Here is a 13,342-nt window from a genome sequence, read left to right as displayed (position 1 = left end):
CCGGATAATTTTTTGATTTATTGTAGAGATGAGATCTCGCCTGCCCAGGCGGTTCTCGAACCCGCGGGCTCAGGCAATCCATTCACCTCAGCCTCCCAAAGGCGCGGGATTACAGGCTGAGCCACCGAGCCCGGCATCAAAAATAATTTTATCTTTTAATTAATCTTTTACATGGTTTGAAGATTTAAAATAAATGAAAATGTATACAGTAACAATCTTCTCTACTTTTGTTTTCTTGTATCTGGCCAATTATCAAAACACACACGCATATGTACATACATGCAACCACTTGATTAGTTGTGTATCCTTCTAGTTTCTTAATTATATATATGAGTAAACATAAACATTTGTATATTTCTTCCCTTTTCCCCTCTACAAGATAGCATATTGCATGCATTTTCTGCACCTTGCTTTTTTCACTTAAAAATAAATGTAAGGTACAGAATAAGTGATAAATATAGTAAAATGTTAAGGGGAGACTCTAGATAGTAGAGATAGGAAAATCACTGTAAAATTTTTTCAGCTTTTCTGTAGTTTTGAAAATTTTCATAATCAAATATTAGAAATGAAAATGCATATTTTAGGGGTTTTATATAACAATTCATAGACATTTCTAGTCTTTTTTTCACAGCTGTGTAGAATTCTGTTGTATAGATTTACCATTATTTATTTATTAACCTCTTAATAATAGAAATTTTGGTTTCTGGTCTTTTGCTGTTATAAACCATGCTGCAGTGTAACTATAGTATGAATTCACATGTTGGATTCCTAGATCAAGGCTTATTCATTTTAGGTTTTTTTTAGTTGTTTTTTTTTAATAGATACTAGGAGGTGAGTGCAGTGGCTCACACCTATAATCCCAGCATTTTGGGTGTCCAAGGTGGAAGGATTGCTTGAGCCCAGGAGTACAAGGCTAGCCTGGGCAACACAGCAAGATCTCATTTCTACAGAAGAAAGGAAGGAAGGGAGGGGAGAGGAGGGCAGGGAGGAAGGAAGAAGGAGGGAAAGAAAGAAAGCCAGGCCTGGTAGCGTGTGTCTATAGTCCCACCTGTTTGGGAGGCTGAGGCAAAAGGATTACCTGAGCCCAGGAGGTTGAGGCTGTAGTGAGCCATGATTGTGCCACCTGCACTCCAGCCTGGGTGACAGAGTGAGACCCTGACTTAAGCAAAAAAAAAAAAAAAAGAGACAGATTAGAGAGAGACTGGTCTTGCTATGTTACCCAGGCTAGTCTTGAACTCCTGGACTAAAGCAGTCCTCCTGCCATGCCTTGCAAATTGCTGAGGTTTCAGGGATGAGCTACCATATCTTGCCCATTTTTTATTTTTATAAATATTGCTAAATTACTCTCAGTAAAAGTTGTGCTGCTTTTATTCTTATAAAGAAACATGTGGAAACAAAGCAAATTTAATATGCTTATTTTCAGGCTTTATTATTTTCCTTTTCAAAATAGCAGTTTCAGAATAACTTAGCAGTTGCTAAGCTAAAAAGCAAGGATCATGTGAAAATCAAGACAGAACAAGTGTCCAGTCTGATTGCAAGATTAGAAAATTGTCCAGCGCCCAACAGTCATATACATTTCATTCATAAGAACTGTGGTTATTTGGGACTGAAATTAATATTCTGTTTTCTTTCAACTTAAGCATACTGTTTTTCCAACTTGCTACTCACTTGTTAGGACATATATACATATTAAGTTGTTTGGATATAACTATTAAATAAATGGAATTATTAGATATATTATTTGTTCTAGGATACTGAAAAAATTACTGAAACACTAAGGATGCTGTGAACTGAGAAAGCATAACCTCTGTTTTAGCTTCTTGAGTGTCATTTTCCTGTTCAACTGTGATATTTCCTGTTAATATTATCTTTAAACTTTCATAGTGAGTTTTCCTCAGCTACTGTTTTTAGCTGGTGTGTCTGTTGGAGATCCTGTACTTCGCACTGGTAAACCCCTCTCAGTAGAGCTTGGTCCTGGCATTATGGGAGCCATTTTTGATGGTATTCAAAGACCTTTGTCGGATATCAGCAATCAGACCCAAAGCATCTACATCCCTAGAGGAGTAAATGTGTCTGCTCTTAGCAGAGATATCAAATGGGATTTTACACCTTGCAAAAACCTTCGGGTATGTCTGTGTAACCAAGAATTTCTAAAGTTGTTGAAAGAATGTGAAATGAATGTTTAGTGAACTGTTTTGTGCTCTTAGTCCAAATAAAAAGAGACCACCGAAGCATAGTTTAAATTTTTCCTTAAATTCGCTTGTAAGATTATGGAACCATTATGTTGTATAGATAAGTGCAGCAAATTATTTAAATTATAGCAGTAGGGGTGAGTCTCCTTGACGTTTAGTTGAACATTAAACGGCGAATACATTTCTTCTCTAGGTTGGTGGTCATATCACTGGTGGAGATATTTATGGAATTGTCAATGAGAACTCACTCATCAAACACAAAATCATGTTACCCCCACGAAACAGAGGAACTGTAACTTACATTGCTCCACCTGGGAATTATGATACCTCAGTAAGTATCATTTCAACTTTATCCCACAGAATAGCACTATTTACATATAACAGTTAACCAGTTTTAGTCCCCTAAATAATTAAATAATTGAAATTTGATATATAGGTTTTGAGTAACTCCCATAATTATTTTTTAAGGGATTATTTTTTGTTTTTAGCTTGGACTTGGGAACACGAAAAGCAGAACACATTGTTTCTTTTTTAAGTATTAAGAAATATAACATTTTTCTACCTTCTTAACTGATCCTACATTTATTTAAAGCCCTGATATTTTAGGCATAAAGTAGACTATGATTTTAGTTGTCGATCTGTATTCATATAATAATTGTACCATGGATTATGTGAATTCTTCTTTTGAGTGATCCATTTAAAATGTAGTCCTTTAATGTTATTTATAGTCACATACTATCAAATACAGTAGACCCATAATGGCCTTTATGGGTTGAAGATAACTTTATTGAGAAGACTGTTGTAGCATATAATTTTCTCCCGATAATATGTGATGAGATAGAACAATTTTTAAATCATTTTACAAGTATTAAGTGGGGATAAAAGCAAAAACAAAAAACTGGAATTATCTTTTGGAGGGTGGGCCTCTTGTGGTAAACTCAGAATTTGTTCCTCTGGATCAAACAGTCAACCTCAGTTTTGAGAAGGTTGTGTCACGATTTGCGGAAGAAACATCCCAAGCTGTGGCAAACAGGTGACTGGTTCTTCCACCATGACAGCATCCATACTGCACTGAGTGTTCAGCAGTTTTTGACTAAAACGGCATGACCCTGTGCCCTGCCCTCCCTCTTCACCCAATCTCACCCTGAGCAACATCCCTCTCCACCAATGAAAAAAAAGTCCTCAAAGGGAAACATTTTGCTGATATGGAAGAGGTGAAACAAAAAGTGGCAGTAGCACTAAAAAGCATCAACATTGATGAGTTCAGAAACAGTTTTAAACAGTGGAAAAAGCAGCCTGATAGGTGTATTGCATCAAATGAGGAATACTTTGAAAGTGACTAAAGTTAAAGCATGTAAGAAAACACAATTTTTTATAAATAAATTCTGGCTTGTCTTGGGTCCTTCGTCATATGAGGCTGTGCTCTAACAGCGGTCCCCAACCTTTTTTGCCATCAGGGGCCAATTTCACGGAAGACGGTTTTTCCACAGATGGGGGGTGGGGGGAATGTGCAGTCCAACCTCCCTATTAATGTTAATCTGTATTTGCAGAGTGGCTGCAGCAGCCCCAGTGCTAACATCACCACCTCAGCTCTATCTTAGACAATCAGGCATTAGATTCTCATGGAAGTGTGCAGCCTAGATTCCTTTTTTGCCCAGTTCATAACAAGTTTGGGCTCCTATGAGAATCTAATGCTGCTGCTAATCTGATAGTAGGTGGAGCTCAGGCGGTAATGCCAGCGATGGAGAGCAGCTGTAAATACAGATGCAGCTTCTCTTGCCTGCTTCGTGGCCCAGTTCCTAACAGGCCATAGACCGAAAACCTGCTCTGTAACATATAAAGAATAAGAGTTGAGTTCAGATTGGGATTCTGGGCAATTAGCTAGTCTCACTAGCTTAGTGACTCACTCCAAATGGAGAAACCATGCTAAAGCAGACCGTTCAAAATCATGCATAAACAAAATTACAGATTTCTATAGAGCCGTTGACTTTGGAGTTTGGGAATAGTTGAAACCATCTGTTGTTCACAAATGTTAGCACATATTACTTCTTTTTTTTTTTTTTTTTGAGTTGGTATCTCACTCTTTCGCCCAGGCTGGAAGGCAGTGGCACACTCATGGCCACCCCAGCGTCGACCTGCTGGGCTCCAGTGATCCTTCCGACTCAGCCTTCCAAGTAGCCGGAACTACAGGTGTGCGCTACCATGACTAGCTAATTTTTTTGATTTTTTGTAGAGACAAGGTCTCACCAAGTTGCCTGGGCTGGTCTCGAACCTACGGGCTCAGGCAATCCTCTCACCTTGGCCTCCCAAAACACTAAGATTACAGGCTGAGCCACTAAGCCCGGCCTCTTCTTTTTTGCATTTATAAATATTTAATTAAATATTTAAAAATATTCAATTAAACATTTTAGAGTCTTTAACAGATAGGTATTTTTCATTAAAGCAGTATAAAATCATTATGATAAAGTAAATAAAGCAGAGAATGGGAAATAAACTCTGAAAGCTTTCACTTATCCCCCATTCCAGTGCCAAGAGTGTTTTGTGTATCTTTTACGACTTCTCCTTGTGTACCTACATATAATTCATTCAATCCTTCCCCTGTTGCTTAATATACTCCTTTCTGAAAAAGTTTTAAACTTATTTTTAGTTGTTAAAAAGGTAGTAAATGTACATGGTTAAAAAAACAGGACCATATATAAAGATTCAAGTTAAAAGCGTACACATTTCCCTTCTCATTTATATGTACCACCTTCCTACCCCAAGAGGATTCTGTGGTTACTTTGATTTTGATTATATGTAAAATCCTGCTATTTTTTAAAATAGGATGTTGTCTTGGAGCTTGAATTTGAGGGTGTAAAGGAGAAGTTCAGCATGGTCCAAGTATGGCCTGTACGTCAAGTTCGGCCTGTCACCGAGAAGCTGCCGGCCAATCATCCTCTGTTGACTGGCCAGAGAGTCCTTGATGCCCTATTTCCGTAAGTCTGAGATATATCCCGCAGTTTTTTCTGAGTTGTTGCATGTACTTATCACTTCATTATCTTTAGAGATAAAGGTTTTTAAGTTTTAATACTATGATAAGTTTTATCTAGTGTGATAGTGGTGAATTAGTTAAATATATTTATCTATTACCAATACTTATTTTAGAGTGAAACTACTGAGATTTATTTTTTTCACAATTGTTAACAGAAAATATTATTTCTAAAACTTTCTAAAAAAATAAAATTTTCAGAAGAAAATCTGTATCAAAACCATATAACTATCTCTCTTAGGTTTTTTTTTTTTTTTTGAGTTGGAGTCTCACTCTGTTGCTCAGACTGGAGTGCAGTGGCACACTCCCGGCCACCGCAGCCTCGACCTGCTGAGCTCCGATGATCCTTCCGCCTCAGCCTTCCAAGTAGCTGGAACTACGGGTGCGCGCTACCACGCCCGGCTAATTTTTGATTTATTGTAGAGATGAGGTCTCACCAAGTTGCCCAGGCGGGTCTTGAACCTGCGGGCTTAGGCAATTCACTCACCTCAGCCTCCCAAAGTGTGGGATTACAGGCTGAGCCACCGAGCCCGCTTCTCTTAGGTTATTCTATAATTTGTAGATTGGTGTCACTATAAATTGATGATTTCTAAAATCATCTTAGTTCCGTATGCTGCCATGCACTCTTTCTTAATTTGTAGTCTGTTACTTTCCATTTTCTTCGACTGCTTAAAAACCATCTCCTTTCTCTTTTAAGTTTCAGGGTTCATCATATCCTGTTTTACTTTCAATAATGACTTCATCATTCAATTCACAGGAAAGATTGAAGCTGTGAAGTGGCAATTCTCTCAACCTCTGACCACCAAACAAACCTATTCATGTCCCAGTCTTTATGCAATTTCTTGACCTACAGACTTGTTCTCTTGGTTGTTCCCACTATTGCTCTCTCATTAAGATCTCCATCTTTTAGCTCTTCCTTCTTAGTCAGCATATTTTTCACTATCCAGTTTAGACTTCATAGTTTATCATTTTTATGAATATTTGCCAATATAATAAATATTCTTGTTACTTTGTGTTCTATCACAAACCTGACAAAATCCCAACTATGAATCAGTCCTGCTGTCTCCTCCTTCTAAATCTTCATGGAGGCTGCTGAAATAATCAGTTGGAATTGGTATCTGACTTTACTACTATGTAGCAATCCTGTGTTTCCCTAGTTATTATTCTTTCCTATTCTCAGCAGTTATTTCATACCACTCCATTAACCTCAGATCTTCAACTCTACCCTTCTTTCCTCTTCTTTCTCAGGAAATTATCTTGCTAGGCCTTTCACAGAGCAATTAGAGGCCATGAGATTTGGAACTCCTTCAGCTTCCTACTTCTAGACTCACTTAACATACATTCCCATTCATCCCTTCTTCTTTTCTTTCATGTCATGTCTGCCTCAAGGACCTCCCTATATTATCTTCCTTCTGTTTCCCATCTAGGGGGAAAAAAAAAAACACCCTCTACCCTTTTCCCTTTCCACCTACCATTACTTTTCTCCTCCTCTTCATAGCCAAACCTCTTAAAGTAATAAATTTATCTCCACTTCTATTCTAATTCACTATACTCTGCCCTTGGCTTTACAACTCCCTTAGCTAGTCTCACTAATACATCAGTCACTCCCATACTGATCAAATCAAGAAATAAGTTTTAGTATTTTCCTTATCCTTATAGCTTTGAATATTGCTTTCCACTTCTTCCTTGAAACATCCTGATTTTTTGTCCTTCTCATTAGCTTCTTTTCACAAGTTAGAGCCTCTGTTACTGGAGTCTTTGTTAAAGGCTCTTTTTCCTGTAAATTTGGTATTTATTAGGGTTTTTCTTCTTCTAAGTCCTCTTCTTTCCTTATTCTGTGTCTTAACCTCTCTATGGATGACTTCATCGTTTTCCTGACTTAAATATTTATCTATATATAAGGACTTTTAGACCTGTGTCTTTATCCCAAATGCCTTCTGAGCTCCAGACTCATACATCCACTTCTGATTAAACCTTTACTTTTGAATATCCTACAAGTGCCTCAAAGTCAGCATGCTCAAAACTGAAATAATCATCTTAATCAGCACTTCTTGCTTTGAAACTTGCTCATCTTTCTTTGTTGCCTCTTTAAAATATCATTATCATCCTTCCAGTGGATGCTCAAATCTGACTTCTCTCCAGGATTGTTATTACTCTCCTACATCTAATTGTTAACAAGTGCTTTTATTCTAGTCTCTAAATATTGCTTATCTACATGTTTATTCCTTACTCTATAACTCTAATTAAGGTACTCCCCCTAATTCCTGCAATAATCACATTTAATCAGACTTCTATCTTCACTCTTGCTTTCTTTCTAAATGGTTGTCAATACGAAGTACTGGCCTTTTTAAAGCACATACTTGATCCTGCACTGTTTTGCTCAATACTCTTAGGGTGCTTTTTATTGCTCTTAGAACAAATACATGATCCTTAACTCCTTACAAAGCCACCCATGATCTGGCCATCTCTTAATTTCCAGTATTGTCTTAGCTGCTTGACTGCCCAACTACTTTTGTGTCACCATCTTCCAGGCATTTTGAAGGACTTTTAATTCCTAAAACAATAGCCTCTCTGGTCCCTGGCCCTTTAGAAATGCTGTTCCCTCTGCTTGGAATATTATTTTACTTTAGGAAAATTTTAATTTCCTTTCGAGTCTAACTTAATTTCAGGAAGAATTTTCTAACTCTATTCCAATCTAGTATCAGACTTTGCACCCTTCCTGTGTGCTCCACCAGCACCATGGATGTCTTCTATGATAACACTTTTCACATTGGGTTGCTGAATTTTCAAACTCTCCAGTCCTGCCCCACCCCAGGTTAAAAGTGATTTGACAGAGGTATATTGAGCCATAGGAGAAATGTGACATGCCTTCTTAGTCTGTTAAATATACTGAATGGTTTGGAGGGGAAACATTTTTAATGCATATTAATTTTATGTTGAAAAAAGTAGGTTATGATTAAGGATGCAATGTTTCTGTGAGTTTTTATGATAACACACAATATAACAGAGAACTTTCCCTTAGCGTTACATCCATTTCTCCTGCCCAGGCCCTCTCCCACCATAAACACTGTGCAAATGCACACATGCATGTGTGTGCATGCACACACACACTCTCACACTTGCACCTCACACTCCTCTTCCCCAAAAGGATATTTCACTCTCCATTGCTACTTTTTAAGGAAAGTTTGAAAGTGACTGCTAAGTGGTACTGTCATCACTAGTTGACTCTCTAGCTTATACCACTGGAATCTGAGTTTTGAATACAGAAACATGCTATCTTATTTACTATTTGTTGTCTCTCCAGCATTTCCAAACACAGTTTTAAGTACTTAGGAAGTGCTCAGTAAATAGTTATTGAACAAATAAAAGGGAGGTGACTTAACACTTTGACTAAAAGCGCTTTGTTCATTAAACTTTATAGCAAAATACAGATTTTTTAACTTATTTTTTTTGCCATCACTTTCTTTCTTTTTTTTTTTTTTGAGTCGGAATCTTACTCTGTCACCCAGGCTGTAGTGCAGTGCAGTGGCACACTCACAGCCATTCCAGCATCGACCTGATGGATTCTGGCGATCCTTCTACCTCAACCTTCCAAGTAGCTGGAACTACAGGCACACACTACCATGCCTGGCCAATTTTTGATTTATTGCAGAGACGAGGTCTCGCCAATTTGCTCAGGCTGATCTTGAACCCGCGGGTTCAGGCAATCCACTCGCCTTGACCTCCCAAAGTGCTGGGATTACAGTCTGAGCCACCGATCTCGGCCGCAAAGACAACTTTCAAAAGTTGTTCATGTTTTTCTTTTAGTTTTAATTTCCGTATTGCCTTTTCTTCAGCTAATTTATACAAGCATTCAGAATATCATTGTCTTAGTATTCTCATATCCGTCTTCCCTGCCTTACAGAATAGGCTTTTACTTTTCAGCTATTAAATATGATAGAGATGATTAATCATATTAAAGGCATATACTATTATAGGTATAAGCTAAGGGAGCAATTATATCTATATCTGTATGTTTTTGTATGTGTATGTATAGATAAAAATATTTGAGTGCTTTTTTTCTTTAACTTGTCTTTTTGTGTTATTTACCTGTTTTATTTATTAGCATTTATTGTATTATATAGCAAGTAGTCCACACTTTGTTTTCTTTGTTTAGATGTGTACAGGGAGGAACAACAGCTATCCCTGGAGCTTTTGGCTGTGGAAAGACAGTGATATCACAGTCTCTATCCAAGTATTCCAACAGTGATGTGATCATCTATGTAGGGTGTGGTGAAAGAGGAAATGAGATGTCTGAAGTTCTCAGGGACTTCCCAGAGGTCTGTATGTTGAAATCTTCAAATAATATTCTAGAGAAGATGCTACTAATCGATGTTCATTGTCAATTAATACATCTTTGTGTTATGTTCTGGAACAATGCTCTCACTAGTCAAGAAGCTTTTTAAAAATTTCAAAATTAATTAGATTAATTTTTGTATTTTATATTCAAGGAAAAGACTGAATTCTTCAAAGTTTATTTTTGTGATCTGGTAGTTTTCACTTATTGGAAGAAAAAACATTTACAGTGGGACCTTTAAATAGACCTTATGATCTGCTTGGTTACTATAGTAATATTTCTTCTTTCATAAATTAGTTATTTATGCAGTGGAAATAATTTCTGTCTTCTTCACAGTACTGTGGAGCAGGGAAGACAGGTTGGTGTGACGGGAAATATTACTTTGGGAATACTGATTATAAGAGGAATTAATATGGGCAAGTTGTAAAAAATACTAAAATGTTACCTTTAGAAACTGGAGAATCTCTAACAGATTTTATTTTTCACCTCTAGCTCACAATGGAAGTTGATGGTAAGGTAGAGTCAATTATGAAGAGGACAGCTTTGGTAGCCAATACTTCTAATATGCCTGTTGCTGCTAGAGAAGCCTCTATTTATACTGGTGAGTATACAGACTGGAACAAAAGCACCAAACTTTTTCTTATCCAAAGAACTTTTTTCTTTCATTCTAAAATCTGTCTGTACATATAAGCACATTCCTAACTTTTAAAAAATATTTTACTTATTATATCTTGAGAATAAGTGAATATATAAAATATTTATATCCCGTGCCTTTGGGAGGCTGAGGTGAGTGGATTGCCTGAGCCCGCGGGTTCGAGACCCACCTGGGCAGTGAGACCTCATCTGTACAATAAATAAATAAAAAATCAGCCGGGCGTGGTAGCGCATGCCTGTAATTCTAGCTACTTGGAAGGCTGAGGCGGAAGGATCGCCGGAGCCCAGCAGGTCGAGGCTGTGGTGGCCGGGAGCGGCCACTGCACTCCAGTCTGGGCGACAGAGTGAGACTCCAACTCAAAAGAAAAAAAAAAATTTATAGAGTTGCCCCAATCTTTTTAATAACAGTAAAATTATATATCTTCTACTACCATTTTGTTATTACATGTTTACCATTGCTCTATCTTTAAATATACTTGTACCTCTATAACTTGAATTATCAGCTTTGAATTAATATATTTTTGACTGTGAATATAAAAGGTAAGAAAATTCATGTGTTACCTTCCATCCCAGCTTTTTGTACTTTTATTTCTACATTTTCAGGATTATAAAATTTGTATTCTGTTCTGTAACCATAAATCCAATATTTGAATTAACTTTAAGCTTTCAGCGAAATGGAGTTAATGCTCACTGGTAGTCTTTTGACTGCAGTTTCTTCATTCATTTCTTGTTTGGCTAAAATTTAACTTTTGGAAGTTTTTTCAAGAAAGGTTCACAGGAACTATATTCCCCGTTTCTTCATAAATTTGAATTTTTAATTGCCTTTCAACTTTAACAGTAGTTGGCTGAGTATAAAATTCTTGGATTCATATTTCTTTCTTTGAGAACCCTTATTCTAGCCTTAAATTCCAGAGAAAAATCTGAGGCTCTGAGGCTGGTCTGCTTATTTTCCTTTTTTAGATGATTTTTCTTTTTTCCCAGTGGAATTTCCTCTTGAAATTTGTGTCTCATAACTTACTAGGATACATCTCATTTTTATTGTTTTGATAAACTTTTCCTAAGATGTAATATGCCCTTTCAATTTATGAATGTCTTTTATCTTAGAAAATTTTGAGAATTGTATCTGAAACTTTTTTTCTTCTATTGTGGCTATCTTTTTTTTTTTGAGTTGGAGTCTCACTCTGTCACCCAGACTGGAGTGCAGTGGCCGCTCCCGGCCACCACAGTCTTGACCTGCTGGGCTCCGGCGAGCCTTCTGTCTCAGCCTTCCAAGTAGCTGGAACTATAGGCGCACGCTACCACGCCCGGCTCATTTTGGATTTATTGTAGAGATGAGGTCTCACCAAGTTGCCCAGGTGGGTCTCGAACCCGTGGACTCAGGCAATCCACTCACCTCAGCCTCCCGAAGGCGTGAGATTACAGGCTGAGCCACTGAGCCCAACTATTGTGGCTATCTTGTTCAGATATATCAGCTGTGTGCATTAGTGCTCTGATAACTGTTTTCCATATGTGTCATTTCCTCCCTAACCCTTTTTATTTAGCCTTTTTGTCTGTTCACAGGATAAATGGTATCTATTCTTTATATTGTTTCTAATGAAACCTTCATTTCTATTTTTATATTTTTGTCCTTTCAGCTGTTTGTCGATTTCTGCTGGCCCATGAAACACCTCTTTTATCTTGATATATATTTTCCTTGAGATTTTATTTTGTGATAGGATGCATTACTAAGTTCTCTTTTTTGTCATCACAGTTTTCATCTGTTCCTTGGTAGGTTCTTTGACCATTGTTGTATTCTTCTCTTTTGTCTTTTTTCTTTTTTTATCTTTGTTTAGATATATTATAATGACATTTGTTATCAGTGTTACTCATCTTTGTAGGAGATGGGACAGGAATGGCAGTGACTGTGGTCCAGGGTAGCAGGAATTCTTCATGGTAACTTTTGAAGTTTGTTAGGGAATGGAGCTATGTAAGGAAATTATTTTACTTCTCTCCTACCAATGAAAACCAGTAACTGTAAGGCCATTCACAGTGAATTCTTCCACTGGCCTCACCTACTTTTTACTTAGTGACATAGGAAGTGCTTACAAGTGTTTTGTTCATCCTCATCTCCCTACTTCTCCTTGATGCCAAACTGGGTCCACAGAACTCCTGTCGTTAGCCATGTTGCTTTTTGCAGTGTTCCAACAAAGGATTCTGGGGCTTGCTGCTCAGGATGTGGCTCCTACTTTGCAGAAGCTTTATCTGAGAGATACAGCCTCAGATGAATTCTTGGTGTTTTCCCATACCCTTGTTTGTTTTTCACCTCCTTTAGGTGGCGTGTTTCATTATTTTGTTGCGGGGCTAAACATGATCCCTAGTTTTTAACGATTTTTTAAAAATTCATCTTATTTTTAAAGATGTGGGGGTACAATTCAGGATTAGGTATACAAGTAATTGTACCGGTAAAGTTTGGGCAATTGAGGTTGTATTTCTATATTTCTTCTCCTTGTTTGGTGATTACTTTTATGAGGAGGAGAGAGTGACATGTTCATCTATTATTTTAAGACAGGAGATTTATCTCATTCTTTTAAATGACTGCACAGTATCCCTTTGTATAGGTATGTCAACATAACTGAGATTTCACCAGCACATTTTTGGTGGATATAGGATTTTTATAGTTTTTTGCTATCACAAATGAGGTAGCACTAAAACATCCTTATGTGTGTTTTTTTTTAACACAGTCCTTGTGTGTTTTGTGTGCTTATTTCTTTACACAATTTTAAGGGTAATTTCTTAGAAGTAAATTCCTGACAATGCAACTGTCGGTGCAGATTTTAAATTCTGATACTCTTCAAAAGACTGTCTTCACCAATGGTAGTTTTTGCAACACTTTCTTTTGATAATTATCAAACATACAGAAAAGTTGAAAGACTATTACAATGAACACCATGGTACCCAACACCTAGATTCAACAATTGACATTTTAACTATTCTTGCTTTATTAGATACCTGTTCAATCTGTATTTCTTAACAGTGAGCTAGCATCTTTCCATGTATATTAACCATTTAAAAACAGCCTTCTAGCTGGGCTCGGTGGCTCAGCCTGTAATCCTGCGCCTTTGGAAGGCTGAGGTGAGTGGATTGCCTGAGCCC

The 13,342-nt window shown here is 37.3% G+C and overlaps 1 protein-coding gene across 3 annotated transcripts in view; it reads left to right on the top strand.

Annotated features, from left to right (window-relative positions):
- The window catches only part of ATP6V1A (ATPase H+ transporting V1 subunit A), a 59,528-nt gene that overhangs the window by 29,140 nt on the left and 17,046 nt on the right, over positions 1-13,342 (top strand). For all 3 annotated transcript variants that reach the window (XM_008055466.2, XM_008055467.2, XM_021711092.1), the window contains 5 exons: positions 1,912-2,126; positions 2,386-2,523; positions 5,016-5,167; positions 9,377-9,539; positions 10,049-10,157. In XM_008055466.2, the coding sequence (XP_008053657.1) occupies positions 1,912-2,126; positions 2,386-2,523; positions 5,016-5,167; positions 9,377-9,539; positions 10,049-10,157 (777 nt within the window). The remainder of the gene's footprint in view (positions 1-1,911; positions 2,127-2,385; positions 2,524-5,015; positions 5,168-9,376; positions 9,540-10,048; positions 10,158-13,342) is intronic.

Source organism: Carlito syrichta, unplaced genomic scaffold, assembly GCF_000164805.1.
Source record: "Carlito syrichta isolate Samal-C Ts95f unplaced genomic scaffold, Tarsius_syrichta-2.0.1 Scaffold301859, whole genome shotgun sequence".
NCBI classification, from domain to species: Eukaryota; Metazoa; Chordata; class Mammalia; order Primates; family Tarsiidae; genus Carlito; species Carlito syrichta.
The sequence above is the reverse complement of the archived record's forward strand: the minus strand, read 5'-3'. Positions and strand labels throughout refer to the sequence as shown.